This window comes from Bacillus rossius, chromosome 14 (assembly GCF_032445375.1).
Source record: "Bacillus rossius redtenbacheri isolate Brsri chromosome 14, Brsri_v3, whole genome shotgun sequence".
NCBI lineage: Eukaryota > Metazoa > Arthropoda > Insecta > Phasmatodea > Bacillidae > Bacillus > Bacillus rossius.
Genome location: NC_086341.1, coordinates 1,106,477 through 1,128,886, shown reverse-complemented (window position 1 = coordinate 1,128,886; position 22,410 = coordinate 1,106,477). Strand labels below are relative to the sequence as shown.

Sequence of the window (22,410 nt, the reverse complement as noted above, 5' to 3'; positions counted from 1 at the left end):
AACGGTCAGGGACTTCGACGTTCAACCACTCTCGTACAAAGAGACTCCAATAGGGAGGGGCTCCATCCTGTGGCCAAATAAAGATTACAGGTTCACCCGCTTCTATTCGCCAACTTGCGTAGGTGGCGCTGCGAATGCGCTTGTTTGAAACTGTTTGAGTTACTATTTAATTGTGACCTTGAAACAAAACTTTTACAGTTGATACTATAAAAATGTATAACTGGGGCATTATTTTATGGACACTCTGCATTAATGATCTCAAATATATGTAGCGAATTCAATCTTTGGTGTCCTGTAAGCAACGTACGTTATTTTGATTTTCAGTTTACACAAAAAACAAGTTGGTTGTTCGCCATAATTGACAAACTTTCATAAATAAATTCTTTGTAATTATTTTCACAATGAGTTTTCTGGCCAAACATAGATAAGTTTTTAATTACTAATTTATTTATTTACTCACAAATTATATATCTAATTCAACATTGAAATAACACTACAGTTTAATTTTGAACTTTCAACTGGTGATAGCAAGACAAGTAAAATCACTACACTTTAAATTTTCTGAGATCACATTTAAATCCTGTCACTTTGTAATGCATAAAATCAAATATAAAATAAACGTAATAAAATGGCTTAATTTATTCGTAGTCTTATTCACAGAAATACATCGTTTTTTTTTCCTCTAAAGTAAGTACATACATTTGTCTAACAAATATTTGTGGTGAGGTAACATCTGACACAGCAGACCGCTCGACAAAATAAAAAATAAAAATTGCAACATATAAACAACTAAATAATTAACAACTTCGTGCATGTCGTTGTCAAACATCAAACGTAAAGCGAACAAAATACTCATCAATCTCTTATTTACATAGTTTTTTTCCTTCGCATAAAATGTTCACGTACAGTCAGACACATTCAGTTCGTCTACGTCTAGCAACTAGACAATACCTAGGTACTCTGCATCGCCTTCGAATGTCACGTACGAAGACTTTTTTGCAGTTCATTTTTTTTTCATCGTGTGGAAGAGGGACAGAGGTTAAGACACCCGCACCAGCACAAGAGCGACAGAGACAGACTACGTCGGGCAAGATCTTCCTCCAAGAAGGATGACGTCACTTTCACTGGAACACCGCTAAGGCTAGGTTCACGAGCGAGCGCACGGCGGGCCATTCGCATGACCTGTGAGAGGTGGGTTCACAACTGAAATATGGCTGTTAACTCAGCCAATCAAAAATCGTATATTAACTACCAAACAACTATTGCGTAACATCTGACCAGCAATTTCTGAGCTCATATAAATAAACAAGAATTATATAAAATTTTTAGTTAACCATTCCAACCATGAACATGTTTTTTTTATTTACAGTTTTTGCTAGTGACTTAAGTAGTAGCATTAATTATATTTTAAAGCAGGGTTCACACCTCAGCATTGTAATATCTCGAAAAATTTTTGCCACAATATGATTAGAGACCGGAAAAAATTCGCGATTTCGATGACCTGTAGGATAGAATCCATGATCCTCTATGCACACGGGAAAATTACTTCTGCTCATTGGCTACTGACTCGTGTCGCCTGTTAACTGGGACGTTAATCATTCGATACTTCTTTTTTTGAAAGTTTTTCATTGGCCGAGTGTCATTCAGATAAACTGTGGCCCAATCACTGATGCCGTAAAAAGGCAAACGTTTTTTATTCTAGACTATCAAGAAATGAATCCGCAAATTTGTTCAGGTCTATAAATATGATTGATAAATATGAACAATTCTCTAGTCCCGTCAAGATGGCTTGCTACTCTACTCTCATTGGCTGTTGCGCCGTGCGTCCGTAACAGAAATGTAATATATTCGTTTCCCTTCTACGCGCACGACCGTGCTGCGCACTGTTGTGAATCAGCAGGCTGGAGAACATGGCGGTCAAGTCTTGCGCGCACGGCCTTGTTGTTACTGCTACACAAGGCAAGGTAACTACGGTACGTGTTCGCTGCGTGAGTGAAGCCCTGTCCGTGTCCGTCCGAACCTGTGGGCGGTCCGTGTCCCTATCCTAGTGTAGCACGGACATCTGTCCTGTCTACCATTGCGATGTCCGATGCCCGAAACTACTGATTTCTAAAGTAGTCACCAGAGGGTGGAAAAATATAGCGTCAAAATAAGTGTTTTTTCGATTTTTTTAAAAATTGTTTTCAGGCTTTGCAAATTGTTACGCAGCTAAATTTTATATATTCAGTTAATCTGTGATAATGTTAATAAATGAGATCCAAGCACACTGGTAAAATAATTAAATTCGCGTGTTCAGCTTTTCAAAAGCGCCGGTTTCAAACGGATAGCACTAATCGTAATTTTGTCTCGGTCTTCCTGGTCTCCTACAACACCCTCCGTTATTTTCTGCTTACCTTCTTGAAACGGGAACAGGAAACAGCAAATGTTACGCTACCAAAGGCCACAGACCGGGAATAGCCAGTATATTAGGACCATAGCCCACACCACGTGTGGCGTTAGAGTGCAACGTGGACCAGTCAGACACAATTCGGGACATTGCAACTGTAGCCGGGCGTCAACTTACTCGAGCCTATGACATCTGATGTCGGCGAAATGAATAGTATACGAAAAAAGTTTCTTTGATTGTGGACTCACAGTAGCGCAAGGCGAGCAAAACAATTTCCTACCCAATGACTAGAGACCTGCAAAATTCGCGGTTTCGATGGCCTTCAGTATACACTGCACATACCCCTGTACACTCGGGAAAATAACGCAAGTTCATTGGCTGCCGACTTGTGAGTCGTCGCAGCTGGTTTGTCTGTGATTCGATCCTTCTTTGGTTGAGGGTTTATAATTGGTTGAGATTCGTCCAGGTGAACAGTAAGCCAATAGAAAAATTATATAAGAGGTATATGTGTTTGAATTTTAGCCTCTAACCGAATGAATCCGCGAATTTTGCAGGTCTCTACCAATGACGTTCGCCCATCTGTGACGTCAAAGTGACGACGTTCGCGGCAGCGACTGACATTTTGACTAAGGATGTTTTCTACTCCAGTACTGGAGTTTGAGTCTGAATAAGGCTTTTCTACTAAACAAGGCCATTGTTAATGGTTTTAAGGATCTTAAAGGAAAATTGTTATGCCAGTCGTGGCATGCACGGAAAGTTTGAAATCATGGGGTGTGCCCAATTAGAGTACAATAGGTTGTGTTGTTGATGCGAAATAATGTTCCCTTGGGAAAAAGCAGGTTATGATTTAACTAAAGTAATTGGAATTAAGGAATTATTAGCAGCATATCAAGAAACGTTATAATAATTAGGAAGAGAATTAACCAAATATTATAAAACATTGATGAAAATTTTATTTTTGTTTTGTGATTTTGAGAATTAATTATTATGATATGTTTGTGGTTAGTTTTTATTGTCTATAATAAACGTATCCATAATTCATGTATATACATATTTTTATTGTAAAGCCGTTTTATGCCTGAATGGGCTCGAAATTGATGATTACTAGCATTAAATGTATTAGTATTTGTATATTAAAATTAATAATAGGTGATTCTGCTTTCTGTATGAATTATATTTTAGTACGTGCTGAATTTTTAGGTTCAATCGTTGCTATATTTTTAGTGTTTTAAGTAGGCTCCTAAACAACAAATGTCACCATTAATAAAAATATTACATTAAAAAATTATTAATCAGAAACGATTATTAACCATAATTCATTAAAAAAATTGCAGACAATGCCTACGAAAACTGGGAATCCTTGCTTTTTACTTAACCGTGCGTTCAAGGGCGGACAGGTTAATTTTATAATTATTATGTTTTATTTTTCAATTGTAAACCCACCTTTAAGTGCGCACATACTCGTTCTTACGGTCGTGGGCTTGATCCAGAAGCCAGGAGCCAGAAGACAGAAGGCAGAAGGCAGACTCTGGCCGCGGAAGCCTAAGATACAGGATGGCGGGGGGAGGGGGGGGGATGGGGTCAGGGACGATCTTCCCCGCCATGTCACTCGCTCTCTCCTCCTCGGCTGCGAGAGGGAAGTGCAATGACTCTCCGCGCGTCCAGCAGAGCGCTGTCTCTGACCGCGGGCACTAGACCATGTCATCTCACAGCCAGGCTGCCTTGCAAACATCTGGACGCTTCCACTTCACTTTTGACACGGTTACAGACGGTAATTTATCACGAGAAATTTTGACTGCTTGATAGTCTTCAACACACTTTCGTCTATTTTCGTAGCATTTATTTCCTCACCGGCAGAGATACGGAAATCTCGCGAATTCGATTGGTCACAAAATTGACTGCAAACATTTATGCCTTTGGATATCTTGGATGTTTGGTTCACAATTCTCTAGACACTCCCCTCCACGACTATTTGCCAATCAACAACCAGCTAGCAGTAGCAGTACTGTGAATTTAGACCTGAAACCAAAATGACTCCGCGAAATTTCCGGATCTCTTCTTATTGGCTCTGATAGTTGAACGAGGCTCGCTCCACGCACTTAACTCAGCCAATCAGGAGACACGTGCTGCAATAAAAAAGCGTCTGTGGTTCCTGAAATAACTACGCCTTACGCCTTACAAAACAAAATTCCAACCATGACAATAAGTGACCTGCGTGGCGCATAACAGTTTCGCGATAAATGACCATCTGAAACCATAGTTAACCAACCCAACACTCGCTTAGAGGACCAAGAGGATCAAAGAGAGACAGAGATGGCAGCGTGGTGGACGAGCACACCGCGGCGTGAGTGGGGCCAAAGATTCGGAGCGGGGAGAGGCTCAGAGGCTCAGCAGATGGGTGACGTGAGTGGGGCTCTAGATGCGGAACGGGGCCCTAGATGCGGAGCGGGCACAGCGACTTGAAGATGGGTGACGTAAGTGGGGCCATGAGATGTTGAGCGAGGCCCTAGATGCGGAGCGGAGCGGGGCCCTAGATGTAGAGCGGGCACAGCGACTCGCAGATGGGTGACGCGAGCGGGGCCCTAGATGCGGAGCGGGGCCCTAGATGCGGAGCGGGGCCCTAGATGCGGAGCGGGGCCCTAGATGCGGGGCGGGGCGGCTCAGCAGATGGGCGACGTGAGTGGGGCTCTAGATGCGGAACGGGGCCCTAGATGTGGAGCGGGCACAGCGATTTGCAGATGGGTAACGCGAACGCGACCCTAGATAAGACGCGGGGCCCTAGATGCGGAGCGGGGCCCTAGATGCGGAGCGGGGCCCTAGATGCGGAGCGGCTCAGCAGATGGGCGACGCGAGCGGCGGGTTGAGGCCGTAGTGGTCGGGCGGTGGCGGGCCCGCCCACGGTTGCAGGTTCTGCAGCGCGCTGAGCGAGGTGCCGGCGGCGGCGGGGGGCAGGTGCAGCGCCGCCCCCGGCCCGTGGGGCGGCTCGCCGCCGCCGCGCTCCGCCGGGAACATGCCCTTGCTGAGCGCCTCCGCCTGCAGCGACATCATCAGGCGGTTGGCTGCCTGTCGCTCCGCCTCCCGCTCCTCGGCCGTCTGGCGCCTGGAACACCCGGAGCAAACCCTCGCTCACCTGCTGTCTCCACGCGACCACACGCTCAAGGATATGGTACAACTAGAGACCGGAAAAATTCTCGATTTCGATGACCTGTAGGACAGACTCCAGGATCCTCTATGCACGCGGGAAAACTACATCTGCCCGTTGGCTACTGACTCGTGACACCTGTTAACTGGGACGCCAGTGAATCGATATATCTTTTGTTAAAGGTTTTTCATTGGTCGAGTACCATTCAGATAAACTGTGGCCCAATAACTGATGCTGATGCAGTATAAAGGCAAACCTTTTTGGATTCTAGCCTATCGCGAAATGAATCCGCGAATTTTTCCGGTCTCAAGGTATAACCCAATAACTAGAGACATGCAAAATTCGCGGATTCATTTCGCGATATGCTAGCATCAAAACAACTATACCTTCGTACCGCTTCTGCGATTGGCCCACATTTTATCCGGGGAACTGTGAGCCAATGGGAAACACTAAACCAAGAAAGTGCCGAATTACGGACAGCCTAGTTGAGACGTCTCACGCGTCAGTAGCCAATGAACAGGTGTCATTTCCGCGAGTATTTAAAGGACTGTGGAGTCTATCCTAGAGGTCAATGAATCCGCGAATTTTGCAGGTCTCTACCAATAACACGTACCATCATATTGCTTCTGTGATTGGCTCACAGTTTTACTGAAGGAGTTTGAGCCAAACCAGAAACCTCTAGTCAAAAGAATATCGAACCACGAGCCTCCCAGTTTTCAGGTCTCACGAGTCAGTAGCCAATGAGCAGGTGGCATTTCCCGAGAGTGTAGAGGATTGTGGAGTCTATCCTGTAGGTCGATGAAACCGCGAATTTTTCCAGTCCGTACCAATAATATTTTATTGAATTGCAAACATATTTCAAGCAAGAAGTATAGTTTGAAGCAAGTTTCTTTGTAAATTGGTTCCATAAAATATTCCGGTCTGTAATCGCGTCATGTTTAATGATGACGGCTCCAAAAGTAGCCCACGCTGTCGTTACTGGTTGCGGAAGGTAGTTCTCACCTCGTTGGGAACATTCTAAAACAAGCCTCATTGTTCTTGCCGTGCATGGAGAGAGTGTATTTTTTATTTTTATTTTTTTTTTTATTTTTAACGGAGCGAGTGTAAATTGCCTGCGAACCCTTGCGAGTGACTGGCGTCGCGAACTACGCAACACTCCCGCCCTCTCTCTCTCTCTCTCTCGCCAACTTCGGAGCTTCCATAATTAATTAAAACGCTAATTAAACTCCCGGGTTGCAGCCGTCCCCCCCCCCCTTCTGATCCTCGCTTCCCTCCCGCCCCGCCATTGGTCGAGCCCCCGCATGCTAATCGCCGGCGACAGTCAATTATTAACAGCCACGGCGGCCATATTGGTTGCCTCGCGCCAATACCGCGCCGCCTCCCCCCCTCCCCCCCGCCCTCTTCTTCTTCTGGTCTGCTGTTCTTCTTCCTCGCGCCTCTCCCCTTCGCGCGCGGGAAATTGTGCTGCGGTAATTAATTAAATTGAGTATTAGCTCTGACAAGCCTCGCTGTTACCGCTAACAGATGGAGGTTTAATAGCCCGGGAGAGGGGGGGGGGGAAGTGTTCATATTTCGCGGAGTAATAAAGCAGTCTGCACGGCAGGAGGGGGGTGGCTCGTCACTCCCGCAGAGAGCCAAGTGTTCTGCTGTTCCTCAGCTATCTCTGATGCGGCGCGCTAATTGGGCGGTAAATAACAACAACTCCCGCGTCCGCGCCCGTCTTGCAGGCAAGCCTAGGCTCCCAGGCGCTGCCGAGACCCCCTCCCCCTTCCCGCTGCTCTGGTGCGGGAGAAAGCGCGGGAACTCCTCGGGCTAGCAGTTCACTCCCACACGCGTGTAGGGGAACAAAACTAAGTATGTTTTGACATGTGGTGCAACAGATAATTGCAACGAAAAAATGTATTCCAATAGTCAACCGTAAAAAGTGAAGCGCCAAAAATGTTCGGTTTATGTTCATGTAGCCTAAATTTAGATTTTATGAACAATATATTTGATATTTATAGCTCTTTTTTTCTGTTCACAATTAAAATGTCAAAAACAAAAACGTCTGAATTGGGCAAATATTATGACCTCATGGACTTTATAAAACAATAGTATATACATTTTAATTACTCTCACTTGTATGTTACTGAGCCCTTTAACAGGGGCGACTGAATTGTTGCCCATTGGAAGGGCAGCCCTTCAGGATTTTTCTGACAGTGGTTTATTTGTACAGAGACTGGAAGGGCAGCCCATCCAATTTCTGAAAACACGCTCCTTTAAGAGTTTAAATAATCATGAAAACTTGCCCCTTGGATGGGCAGCCCATCAGGATTTTTCTAACAGTAGTGTTTTTGAAAGCTTGTCTGAATTGTTGCCCCTTGGAACGGCAGCCCATCATGATTTTTCTGACAGTAGTGTTTTTGAAAGGTTGTCTGAATTGTTGCCCCTTGGATGGGCAGCCCATCAGGATTTTTCTGACAGTGGTGTTTTTGAAAGGTTGTCTGAATTGTTGCCCCTTGGATGGGCAGCCCTTCAGGATTTTTCTGACAGTGGTTAGTTTAGGTTAGGTTATTTTAGGTCACTTTACAAACTAAGCATTTCAAGAACCCAGGATATCTTTAATTTTCATTCATGCAAAGGGTGAGTGGTGCCTTCGCTTTTCAAACAATTGTTTTCAGAGTCCGGGTGGAAGCAATGCACGTTCCTTGAACTCGTCAGTTTCCATCACAAGCCCACAGTCAGGGAGGTCTGGGAGGTCGGAGCTACTCAGCGACACGGCTCAGCGATCGACGGTAGGTGACCACTGGCCATGTTCAGTAACACGTGTACTCCACGGGGGAATCCACCTGCTAGTCGGACTCCCAAGCACTATGTTACTACACTGGACAACCTCTTTTATTATTGGCTATGACCAGGGGCTGGAAACATTCGCGGATCCTTTACGCGACAAGCTAAAAATTCAAATGCTTATACATTTGCTCTCCTTCTACTATTGACTCACAGTTAGGGCCATGCATATTTCGCGTAAAGATTCCGAGACTATTAGCTGAAAGTTAAAACAATACAGCATCGTCTCTGAATGGATGAGTTTCTTTCAGGTGCATGTCGATTGTTACAACATCAATCACAGTTATTCTATGCGGAAGCAAACGTGTCCTGAGTGGCTCGGTCAAACAAGGCAACGACTTCTCTCGCAGACGGCCGCCAATCACAAGGAAGGAACGGCTGGTGCGGGTATATACCTTGTTGCAGTCTAATAGGCGTTAAGATTTCTTCACGGAAAATGGCTGCTTCTACTCACGGTTTATCTGGAGACACTCTGGGCCAGTAACAGATCCTCAGACAAAGATGTACCGGTTCACATGCAACCCAGTCGAGTCGCCTCACAAGTCAGCAGCCAATGAGCAGGAGGTGTTTGCTCGAGTATCCACAAGACTGCGGAGTCCATCTTAGCTACGACCAGTGAGGGAGGCTCCCCGCACTATATCGGGCCAATGAAAACGCAGTTCCTCTGATCCTCCAGGTCAGAAAGGGAATCCTGCAGTATTCCGAGTGACAGCGTAACACGACACGGTTTTACGGAATACAGGCATTTCTACAGATATTAGTAGGAAAGGATTTTTTTCTTCTTTTTCGCGAGGAAGAACTGTGAGCGCTCACTAGACTGCAATAAGGTATACCCGCGTCAGCGGTTCCTTCCTTGTGATTGGCGGCCGTCTGTGAGAGAAGTCATTGCCTAATTGGACCGAGCCTTTCAGGTCGCCTGCTTCCGCACTGACTCATCGTGATTGGTGTTGTAACAATCGACACCCAATCACGAAACACAGGTGATGTTACAGTGTTTTAACTTTAGTTACTCTCGGAATCTTTTCGCAAAATATGCATGCCCCTATACATAGAGACAGGAAAAATTCGCGGGTTCAATGACCTTCAGGACATACTCGAATATCCTCTAGACACTCGGGCAAATGCCAACTGTTCATTGGCTGCTGGCTTGTAAGTCGTCTCGACTGGGTGGTCTGTGATTCGACACTTCTATGAGTGAGGGTCTCTAAGTGGCCCTCAGTCCTCCAGATTAACAGTAAACCAATTGCAGAAGCAGCAATAAGGTATAATTATTTGAATTTTAGCAAAACACGAAATGAACCCGCGAATTTTTCAGGTCTCTACCCATACATGTTCATTGTCACTAATCCTTCAAACACTTGCGGTCCAATAAGTATAGGGACTGGTAAAATTCGCGGGTTCAATGACCTCTAGGATGAACTTTATAGTTCTACATACACTCGGTCAAATGTCACCCTCTCATTGGCTGCTGTATTGTGAAGGTGTCTCAATGTAGCGGCCTGTGATTAGATAAAGCTTCGGTTGAGTGTTTCTCACTGGCCCAGAGACATCCAGGTGAGTTGTGAGCCAATAGCAGAGGCAGCACTGAGGTACAACTATATGAATTTTAGGCTGTCGTGAAATGAATCCGCGAATTTTTCCTGCCTCTACCAATCACGAAACACAGGCTATGTTACAGTGTTTTAACTTTAGTTACTCTCGGAATCTTTTCGCGAAATATGCATGCTTCTATTCATGTTCATTGTCATTGATCCTTCAAACACTAAGCTACAAGTCTGAAGGATCACGAACTCGCGGGTGGCTGAGCGGGAACAGACGCGCCGGGCCGCCGGTCGAATGGGGCGCGCCAGAAACGAGTCCTTGCAAAGCTAGGACGAAGGGTCGCCAACAGCTAAAAAAAAAAAAAAATAGGCGCGAGATAGAGAGTGGTGAGGGTGGAGGAATAGAATGGGGCACTTTCTCCCTCCGCGACTTCTCTCAATCTTCGACATTGATAGCGAAGAGCAACCGCGTACCCCCCCACCCCTCTCACCCCCAGAGGCGATGAATAAGTTAACGGGCCGACGGGTTTTTGCAGGTGAGCCCCCCCCCCCCCCGACCTACCACGGAGCACCTCTTTTTCTCCTCCACTTCTCGGCTGGCGGCGCTAAATTATTCACGCCGCGATGAAAATGTATATTCGGGCGCGGAGTGAGGCTGCGGTGTGGCGCCTCGGTCGTCGGTGGCGGGTGAGGGGGGAGGCGGGGGGGAGGCCGTCTGAGGCGGGAATTAAAATGCTGCGCCGCGTAGTTTGAGTGAAGCAGACACTGCGGCCTTAAGAGCCTCGGTGAATTATTGAGCGAGTCCTGCGGCGCGCGACGGCAAGTTGGCCTCTGGGCCTCCCCCCCCCCTCCCCCAGGTGGTGTGACGACAACACGACGGCAGGCACCGCAGGCTGGAGGCGCATTCGGCCAGTCGCACCTTCACACTGTAGTAGGTACTGTGCTCGTGATTGGACCGCATTCATTAGGACACGCCCCTCTACGATGCCCAGCTAAGAGACAAGCAAGCGAAACAGGTAGTGGCAATAAAACAAGGATAAGGGGTTGTCTGTAACGTCGGTTTACGGACGATAAATTTACGTGATATCGTATAAGAAGACACAGATAAAAAATTGCATACTTTTTAATTTTCAAATATTATTTCCAGTTTTTGCAAATTTAATTTAAATAATATGTTTAAATATAATAACGAACAATAAGTTAAAAAGCCCGCCTTAACCTGTTTGATGATATAGAAGATTTTCTCGCACGGTGGTTGGCCGGTTCTTGCACGCTCGGCTCAGGCTCGTGCGTGCATCCGGCGTTCATTGATTTATAAGACGTTATCACGTCAAAAATGTTCTCGTTAATAAATCAGCAAATGGGAAAGCACACCTGCGACTTTGAATGCTGCACCGAGGCCAGACCGGGTCTCTACCACAGGCTCTACTCCGCTGACACGTGTTTACCTGTGAGACGTCTCGCCTGGCTAGCCTGTGATTCCATGCTCCAGTGTGCTTGAGGGTTTATCGTTGCACCAGAGTCCTCCAGATAAACTGCGAGCCAACGGCAAGAGCAACTGAAAGGCATCTAAGTTTTTTTTAAATTTATTTAAGCCCATCGCGAAGTGAATTTAAGAATTTTTGTGGTTTTTATCTATACATAGAGAACCTGAAAAACTCGTGGATTCATTCCGCGACAGGCTAGAATCCAAATACGTTTGCATATTTGCTGCTTCAGTCCTTGAGCCACAGGTTGTCTGAAGGACTCTCAAAGAAGTATCAAATCACCGGAATCCCAGTTAACAAATCAAAATTAACAAATAAATTATAGCACAAACGAACACAGTGGGTTGAAAACGACGAGACAGTTTCAACAAGAACAATAAATACAGACAAAAAACAATCTTGGACAACAAAACGACGGACATATGAACCCACTATAAACTAACAACGAGATGTCTCCATAAAAATTGTCTTAAGATAATCTTCCCAAATGCAGGAATCATTCAAAGAACATATTTTTAGTAGTAAATAGCTAATGCCCACCATGCGTGGCTATGCCTCTTTCAATTTTTTTTTGTAATTTGTTTGAAGTATGTACACATATAAGAAGCATCTATTTCTCTCTCTATCCCTCTCTATCTCTCTATATATGCCCTTCTATAAATCTCACTATATTTCTCTACGTATATCTCCATCCCTCTATATAAATCTATACATCTCTATTCACATCTCTCCATATCACTCTATCTCTCTATATATCTCTATGTATCTATGTTTCTATCATATATCAATGTATCTCCCTATCTATATCTCTCTACATCTCCCTCGATCTCTCTATATCTTTTTATACATCTGGATATCTCCATCTCTCTATAAACCTCTCTATCTTTCTCTATCTCTCAATGCCTGCATCTTACTATCCATATCTTTATCTTCACAAAAAGAAGACGAACACTCAAACATTAATTTATATATTATTTTTACCTGTCTCTATTATATATATTTTTTTTTACCTGTCACAGGTGTGACATAGGTAAAATAACGCCTATGATTTAAAGCAAGATTTCTAGTGTTAACAAGCCGAGTAGTAGGCCTATAACTCTGTACTGCAGACGAAGGGTGAGACACTCTAGAGCTAGAGCCACGGTTATTTCTCGGATTCATTCCGCTCCAGGATAGACTCAGATTGCTAGAGACCGGAAAAATTCGCGATTTCGATGACCTGTAGGATACACTCCATGATCCTCTATGCACGCGGGAAAATTACATCTGCTCATTTGATACTGACCAGTGTCGCCTGTTAACTGGGACGCTAGTGATTCGATACTTCTCTTGTTAAAGGTTTTTCATTGGCCGGGTGTCATTCAGATGAACTGTGGCCCAAATCACTGATACGGTAAAAAGGCAAACTTTTTTTTTTTTGGATTCTAGACTATCACGAAATGAATCCGCGAATATTTCCGGTCCCTACAGATTGCCTGTTCCTGGACGCTGATTGGCCGGGGCGGACGGGCCTGAGCGGGGATCGAGCCGGGGACCCCGGGGCGATGCCAGCGCTCCTGGCGGCCTCCAGGGAGGCGCGGCGCCTTGTCGGCCCGCCGGAGCAGGGCGGGGAGGGGGGGAGGTCCTTGTCGCTACAAGCCGGCCCCACTCTCCGGCCGACGTGAAATATTCAGCCTCTCAAACAGCGGAACCATGTCGCACCGCTGTATAATGCAATGGGGAGGGGAGGGGGGGACGCACCCTACACTGAATAATGCAAGCCCGCCGCTTTTAAACTGCCACGCAGGTCCCCGGCGCTGGACAGCCCTGACAACCCCTCCTCCTACATCCCCCTCTTTGTACCCGAACACGCTCTCTTCCCCTACTAGCAACAGTTATTTTTATTTTAGTTTAGTTTAACGCGCGGGGTTGATAAGCACCAACGCGCCGAGTGTACAGGTGTCGCACAGAAGAGGAACGCGGGCAGAGGCGCAGTGCTGTGTCGATGGCCTGGCAGAGAGCGTGTGTTCTCGCTCTGCAGGTAGATGCCGTGGCGCTACGCTGTGCCACAGATGGCGGTGCGACTGCGGACTATCGCCTCATTGTGAGCTCATTGCGAGCTTTTCCCCGTGCCCCCCCTCTCTAAATCCGCCACTGATTGCATGTAAAAGGTTTCTTGCTGTTACGTGAGCACCAAATAATTAGCGCCCGGAAAAATTCGCGATTCATTTCGTGATAGTCTAGAATTCCAAAAACGTTTGCCTTTTTACTGCATCAGTGATTGGGCCACAGTTTTTCTAAATGGCACTAGGCCAATGAAAAACTTTCAACAAAAGAAGTATCGAATGATTAACGTCCCAGGTAACAGGCGACACGAGTCAGTAGCCAATGAGCAGATGTAATTTTCCCGCATGCATAGAGGATCATGTAGTCTATCCTACAGGTCATTAAACCACGAATTTTTCCGGTCTCTACCAATTTGATAACTAACACCATGTATTTTCCGTGAAAAATATGAACGGTAACGCAATAAGTAGACAACCGGAAATTTCGCAAATTCGTTTGGCGTCAGGCTAAAATGAAAAGCCTCGTGTTTTATCTGCCAATGTTTGCTTTTACACTGGTTGGTTTCTAAGAAAGATACAATTTGTGATCATTAATAGAAACCTGAAAAATTCGCGGTTTCGATGGCCTTCAGTATAGCTACACTGCACATACCCCTGTACACTCGGGAAAATAACGCAAGTTCATTGGCTGCCGACTTGTAAGTCGTCGCAGCTGGTTTGTCTGTGATTCGATCCTTCTTTGGTTGAGGGTTTATAATTGGTTGAGATTCGTCCAGGTGAACAGTAAGCCAATAGAAAATTTATATAAGAGGTATATGTGTTTGAATTTTAGCCTATAACCGAATGAATCCGCGAATTTTGCAGGTCTCTACTCATTAATCAGCAACATATCTCTCCTAGCTGGGCATCGCTGGCTCTCGGTCATAGAGGAGCGTGTCCAATAACTGCGGTCCAATCATGAGCACAGTGCAAGTGCATGAAGGTTTGCATTCTAGCTTGCTACCAAGTGAATCCACGAACTTTCCGTGCCTATAGCTAGAGACCGGAAAAATTCGCGGGTTCAATTACCTTCAGGATAGACTCCAATATCCTCTAGACACTCGGGCAAATGCCAACTGTTCATTAGCTGCTGACTTGTGAGACGTCTCGACTGGGTGGTCTGTGATTCGACACTTCTATGAGTGAGGGTCTCTAATTGGCCCTCAGTCCTCCAGATTAACAGTAAACCAATTGCAGAAGCAGCACTAAGGTATAATTATTTGAATTTTAGCAAAACACGAAATGAACCCGCGAATTTTTCAGGCCTCTACCTATAGCTAGGGCCACGAAAATTTCGCGTAAAGATCCCGTGAGCAGCTGGAAGTTAAAACACTGTAGCATCGTTTGTGTTTCGTGATTGGGTGAGTTACTTTGAGGTGCATGTCGATTGTTACAACAACCAATCACACTAATTCAGTGTGGAAGTAAACTCGTCCTTAGTGGCTCGTGCAAACAAGGCAACGACTTCTCTCGCAGACGGCCGCCAATCACAAGGAAAAAAACCGTTGGTGTGGGTATACCTTGTTGCAGTCCAGTAGGCGTTCAGATTTTTTCGCGAAAATTTCCTGCCCCTACCTATAGCATTAAGCCATTCACACATCAATGGAATCTTCTTTGTAATCGGCAGCCGTCTGCAAGAGAAGACATTGCCTCAATTTTGCCGAGCCATTCAGGACGTGTTTGCTGCCGCACATAGGTCACTGCTGTTGAATGTGCCGACAGCAGACACGTACCAGGAAGAAACCCAGCCAATCGCGAAACACAGTCGGTGATGAAGTGTTTTAACAGACAGCTAGTAATGAATGGCCCTATTGATAACGTCACAAGGCCAGGACAGTTATTGTGTGTACCTACATATTCAACTGCCACACGACTCCTAGCTCGTCTGTCAGACTCCCGTTATCTGGAGGCAGTTGCGTAGCCAGGATTTTATTTTTTTTTTGGGGGGGGGGGATAAAACATTTGGCTATTCACCCACCCCCTTTTACGAAGTGAGGGGTCCGGGGGTCCTCCCCCCGAAAAATTTGGATTTTTACGTGCAAAATGGTGCTATTTTAGCAGTTTTCATAATATAACATTGAATATTGTTCTGCTGTAAACATTATTGATTTTGAATATTAAAATAACACAAATTACACAAACTCAACTCAGGTAAAAAAAAAAAAACCTTCCACACATTTCGGGGGGGGGGGGGGGGGAAGGATCCCTATGATCCCCCCCCCCTTCCCTACGCCCCTGTCTGGAGGGAAACATATGGTGGTAAGTGTAGGTTACATCAAAAGAAAATATTTGTAAAAATCCATGGTCGATTTTGTATTCGAGTAAGAAACTTTGGCTGCAGGTTTATCATAAAAAAGTAAGTTGAAAACATTTACGATGATTGTTAGGAGAGTGTATGTTTCATGAAACGATTTACAAACTAGCTGTGTGTTAAATCACTGTATAATTCATTGTCTGTGTTTCGTGATTGTGGTTACTAAATGGATGCCCACTAATGAAAATAAATCACACTTGTCTCGTAGTCACTCAAACAAGTAATTTGAAAAATACTCGTAGATTCATAGAGACGATTTAGCATCGATATGTTGGTTAAGATAGTTCTTCTGCCCACCACTATCACCACCATCCTGCTGATGCCTCTCAGTTTAGGAACGTGGAGGATTAAATAATTAATCACGGGAACATTAATCCGCTCAAAATATCTGCTTAATGTAGCTGCCCCCGGACTATCGCCATAGCTATAGCGGACCAGAGGACCGGGTGCCGGACTATGGAATGTAACCGAGAGAACCCGGTGGTGGAACCTTTAGGGTTTAAGTATTAGAGCTGGTCAGATTGGATCTTTTTGCTATAAAGGATAATGGCGTGGTTTGCAGCATAGGCTGAATTAATTTTTGATGTCTGAACCGTGGCTCAAGCCTACGGTTGAAGGTTTAGTGAATTTAATTTAGATTTTTAATTGAGAATTTGGGAGTTTAAAAATAAATGTTAGATTGTTTTCAAGTTTTACTTCTTTAAGCACGTTAAGAAAAAAAATATGAGAGTGAAATTTTACAATGCGTGCGCAGCATGCTACGAAAATTGACAGGAATTCAAAAGGCTATAACAAACTATAGGTATATGTGCTTTTAAATCATAAACATAGTGATTGATATTGAATACTGGTCCATATAACTAAAAACATTTATTTATTGTGAATATTAGTGATATAAGTTGTTTAGAAGCATTTTTAAAGTGCATTAATATAAGTGAGTTTATGTTCCTGTATGTATAATTTTATTTGTATTACGAATTATAAATTATTAATAATTAAATCATAAAAAATAATAAATTGGTATAAATATTCTGCATATTAATTGTTTTTCATTATTAATAAAATTTATCTCTATTATTTTATTAAATTAAATAGTTTATTTAGATACGGCTTGTAAATATTGACTACTGAGTATTTTCTTAATTTTTTTTTAATTTGATTGGATTTACATGATACTAACAGTATTTAAAATATCACTCACTCTATTCCTTTCATTATTTTATTTTTATTAATTTTTTTCATACAAAAGGAAAGTTAGTTTTTTTTTTTTTTATCATGCCAAGTAAGTGTATCTTCTAACACGCGTACATAAGCACACGCAACCATTTTTGTTTGTTTGTTTGTTTAGGCGGGGGTTGATCTGGGGCTTATCTGCGCTGGGCGGGCAACTCGACCGAGACTACTCACCAGGGTCCAGCCAATGGACAGTTGGTACTGGCCCGAGGCCCCCTTCCCCCTCGTTCTGGTCCCGTCCTGCCGCTCAAAGCACAGTATGTCCGTGAGAGAATGCACCAGTTGTACATTTCAATAGTATCAACTGTGAGCGTTGTAGAGTTTTGGTTCAAGGTCACAATCAAAGAGAAACTCGAACAGTTTTAATTATAAGCGCATGCGCTAGTAGCCTACATACTGCTTTGTCGCTTTCCCGCTTGCAGCGCCACCTACGTGAAATGAGCATAAAGCATTTTGTGTCCTGTAATTTGCTGAAGGTGAATCTGTATAATTTCGGCCCTCCCCACTGGAATCTGTTTTTACGAGAGTGGTTGAACGTCGAAAGTCCCTTACCGTCGGATTAGTAGTACCTAACGGTCGACACGACAAATCTCTTTTTTTTTTTTTTTTTTCGTTGGCCTCCTCTCCGTTCAACTGACATAACGCATTGCGATCTTTTTAATTTTCCTTTGTGGCTTTATAAAAGATAGTGTCTACGTTCCGCGCCGCTACCTAATGATTTGCCAGAGTCGAGACACAGGATTGAAGAAAATTTTGCTTCCATTACTTCGGACGTTGGAAGAATGAAAAAAAAAATAGATTGGTTTACCTTTAATTCAATGTATGTTTTGTATAGACCTGAAAAATTCGCGGATTCATTTCGTGATAGTCTAGAATCAAAAACGTTTGCCTTTTTACTGCAAATCAGTGATTGGGCCACAGTTTTTCTAAATGACACTCGGCCATTGAAAAACTTTCAACAAAAATAGTTTCGAATGATTAACGTCCCAGTTAACAGGCGACACGAGTCAGTAGCCAATGAGCAGATGTAATTTTCCCGCGTGCATAGTGGATCATGGAGTCCATCCTACAGGTCATCGAAATCGCGAATTTTTCCGGTCTCTAGTTATAGTAAACCATTGAAACCGGGACATTATTTAATGGACAGCCTGTGCTCGTCACACCCGGAGCTCTGTCGGGAGCCGAAGAGTTCAGCTCGTCTCAATTACCGTAATAGCCGCGAGCTGGGTTCGGAGCGGTGTGCCCCTCCCTCCTCCCACCCCTGGCTGGTGGCATGGGGCGAGGCAGGCGTCGACCAGAGGCGTCGCGGCGCTGATTGATGCGGCGTCGTCGGCCCAACTTTGCTTTCCCCTCCCCCGCCCCAACCCCGCTGAGAGCAGGCAATCTGTCCTGCAGCCCTTCTGGCGAGCGGCGCTGTGGTCGACCTGACCTCGGGCAGACTCGGGCAGACTCGGGTTTTCCCGGAAACCTCTCCTGGCAAACTCGAAGCCGCTTTTTTCCCTAACCTAACTAAAACTAAGTTTATTTTGGAGGGGTCCGGGTTAGGAAGAGACCTAGGTGCGTCTCAGGCCGAAGCCTATACGTAGAGACCGGAAAAATTCGCGGGTTCAATGACCTCCAGGATAGACTCCAATATCCTCTACACACTCGGGCAAATGCCAACAGTTCATTGGCTGCTGACTTGTGAGTCGTCTCGACTGGGTGGCCTGTGATTCGACACTTCTATGAGTGAGGGTCTCTAATTGGCCCTCAGTCCTCCAGATTAACAGTGAACCAATGACAGAAGCAGCACTAAGTTATAATTATTTGAACTTTAGCTTAACACGAAATGAACCCGCGATTTTTTCAGGTATCTACCTATACGCATAGTCATGCTGGGATTAGCCATGCAGGGAGAGGGTCGCATGCATCATGTGCTAGGAGGGGATTGGCCAGCCATGGTCGAAGTCTCTGACCAGCACCGAGTGTTCCCGAACACGTATGAAAAAAACAAAACAACACCATTACTAAACACTGCTGAGATTCGCCTAGCGGTACCTCTAGCATCGACAAGGAAAGTTCTTAATCAAGGAGGACGGGCAGCTGAACTAGTGTAGATACTACACATCACTATCAGTTTTAACAGAAGCTACATCATTTTACTAGTCTATTTATTGAGTGTTATTCATTCTCAGCCTTACGCTGTACTGATTTGCACAGTTTTTCTCATTTGGGCATTTCCCCCTTATAAAGTTTCCAGATCATCTGTGTATTAATGCTCTGTAACATCGTCTGTGTTTCGCGATTGGTCGAATTTCTCTCAGGTGCATGTCTAACTGTCAGCACACCAATCGTAGCCCTCCAGTGCGGAAGCAAACAGCGTCCTGAATGGCCCGGCCAAATAGGGCAATGGCTTCTCTTGCAGGCGTCCGCCAATCACAGGCCAGAAACATGTGGTTCAAGCGTACCTTGTTAAATTATAGTAGCATTATAACTGATTTATGGGTAATATTGTACTTTTTTTATTTGCACCAAATTTTATTCTGATTAAATTTTGTTTGACTAGGATCTATGGCTATATCCTACAGGTTCTTTTAGCTTTTATATTTTTAGATCTACTAGTGGCACAGGTAAATTATATTTATGAAATGTTTTTATGCCTGCTTTTTAGCTGTTGGCTTTTATTTTACGATTATATTCGTAACTTTTCTCCTCCCTCCCTCTTCCGTTTATTTGGTTGGCTTAGGCTGCGAAGAGAACTAGTTTGCATTTAAATATTTATGGTGATTACACTGGGTGAATTCCCACACGTCACGAGATACGAAGTCACCTAAAAGTATCGAAAGGGAAGGGATTCTCATGGAAATAAATATTGTCAGTGCTGTAAGTCAATAGGATTTATTTTTTAGCAGCTGTTTGATAAGTTACATTCTTTTTTTTGTGCATAATTTATGTTCGTACATTCAGTATGAATAGTTGCAGTGTGCCCACACAAATCATGTAAACTTTTCTGCGTTGAACGGCCCTAAAATGTCATGGAATTGATTTATCTGTAATTTGCTGACTCCATCATGTAACAACCTCTTCAAAGACACGCCATGTTCAGCTGCGTGAAGACGTTGCCTTCATTCCAACCCACGCTTTCCTGGTTCTTTTAATTTCCGGCAGGCGACGCGAGCCGCGGGGAGCCTGCACTTAGGGCTTATCTGCGCGCTGCTAGAGTGTTCGCTTCGTTGCCCCGAGCTGTAAAATGAGCCGTGCGATAGCACACGACTTGTAGCGGCTTCCAAGATAGCGCTTTTACATTTCGCTGCGGGTTCATTCCGCGCACGAAACGCACTAAGCGACCTAACAACTTAGGTCGATATTCCAAAACACAAAAATAAGGGTTTAGGTGTTGAATATGCTATACCTGTACCATAACTAGAGACCTGAAAAATTCGCAGATTCATTTCGTGATAGTCTAGAATCAAAAACGTTTGTCTTTTTACTGCATCAGTGATTGGGCCACAGTTTATCTAAATGGCACTCGGCCAATGAAAAACTTTCAACAAAAGAAGCATCGAATCACTAACGTCCCAGTTAAAAAAGCGACACGAGTCAGTAGCCAATGAGCAAATGTAATTTTCCCGCGTGCATAGAAAATAATCATGGAGTCTATGCTACAGGTCATCGAAATAGCGAATTTTTCCGGTCTCTAGCCATAACCATATTCCTTTTGCACGGTAGGACACGGCCAGTCCCTTATTTCAAGCCAATCCGTTGCAGTTCTGTTGCGCAAATAACGCGCATGCGCAGAGCTTAATTTTTTGTTGATTTCGTGCAGATGTCGGACCCGCGTCTGGCGCCATTAACTCGTATATAGTCACTTCCGTGATCATATGGGGACGTACCAAGCGTGATGGTATGCCAAATGAAACTATATGATAGCGAAACTATCCTGGAATATATCGTGTACACTTTAATGGTCATAGCAATAGAAAGAATCGCAATTTTTTTTTTTAAAAAAAGGTACTTGAGAAAATTAGAAAGGCGGTTCCATTTTTGTGCAGTGGTGCTGCTACTCTAGGATTTTTGCCGTAACAATTGCATCGAAGGTTGCGCAAAGTCCGCTAAGATGCATTGGAAACAGTTTCTAGCCTCGCGCAGGGCGCCGTTTATACTGGGATTCAGTTCGGACACGTCCTGGAATACGGTCCGCGAGTCAGGTTATGGCTTGTCCCAACAAGGCAGTTGTTATTCGCTACCTTAAGCGGACGTCTTGGATTAACGGCCTTAATACTGTCTGAACTGTGGTTGGAGCTGGAACTGTGTCTACAGACCCTATACATAGAGACCGGAAAAATTCGCGGATTCATTTCGCGATATGCTAGAATCAAAATACGTTTGCCTTTTAACCGCATCAGTGATTGGGCCACAGTTTATCTGAATGACATTCGGCCAATGAAAAACTTTCAACAAAAGAAGTATCGAATCACTAGCGTCACAATTAATAGGTGACACGAGTCAGTAGCCAATGAGCAGACGTAATTTTCCCGCGTGCATAGTGGATCATGGAGTATATCCTACAGGTCATTGTAATCGCGAATTTTTCCGGTCTCTACCTATACCATTTTGTGGTATATTTGACTGCCAGGCTAGATTCTAAAGTCCTACAACTACCTACACGAGAAATGATAACTAGAGACCTGAAAAATACGCGGATTTATTTCGTGATAGTCTAGAATCAAAAACGTTTGCTTTTTTACTGCATCAGTGATTGGGACACAGTTTTTCTAAATGACACTCGGCCAGTGGAAAACCTTCAACAAAAGAGTATCGAATGATTAACGTCCCAGTTAACAGGTGTCACGAGTCAGTAGCCAATGAGCAGATGTAGTTTTTCCGCGTGCATAGAGGATCATGGAGTCTATCCTACATTTCATCGAAATCGCGAATTTTTCCTGTCTCTAACTAGAACAATTCAGGGTGAGTCTGAATTCGACCGTCAAACGTCCTCAAGTAAAGATATCTATGATTGAAAACATTTTACAAGTTATGATCTAATTTGCATCCTAGGGCTGGTATTCGTCTTTGAAGTTGGGGCTGAACAACATTGTTATTGTTAATAATAGAGAAAGTATTTAAGATGGGGCACTGCAATTCGGAATTATGTTTAGTTAAATGAATAAACTACAACCATCGCGATTTTTTTTGGTGTCTCAAAATTATTTTATTGAAATAATTCAGTATAATTAGAGAGCAAGGAAAAATTCGCGGATAATTTTGCGATATGCTCAAATTGAAATACTTATACCGTACTTCTACTTCTGCTATTGGCTCGCCGTTGATGTGTGTGTGTGGGGGGGGGGGGGGGGGACTCTCTGCCAATGAGAAACCTTCGACCAGGGAAGTTCCGAATCACAGAGCATCCCG

General features: G+C 44.3%; 1 protein-coding gene across 1 annotated transcript in view; it reads right to left on the bottom strand.

Moving 5' to 3' along the window:
• Positions 1-618: 618 nt before the first annotated feature.
• The window catches only part of LOC134538909 (T-cell leukemia homeobox protein 3), an 81,063-nt gene continuing 59,271 nt past the window's right edge, over positions 619-22,410 (bottom strand). The window contains exon 3 of the mRNA XM_063380521.1: positions 619-5,486. Within this exon, the coding sequence (XP_063236591.1) occupies positions 5,219-5,486 (268 nt within the window). The 3' untranslated portion in view covers positions 619-5,218. The remainder of the gene's footprint in view (positions 5,487-22,410) is intronic.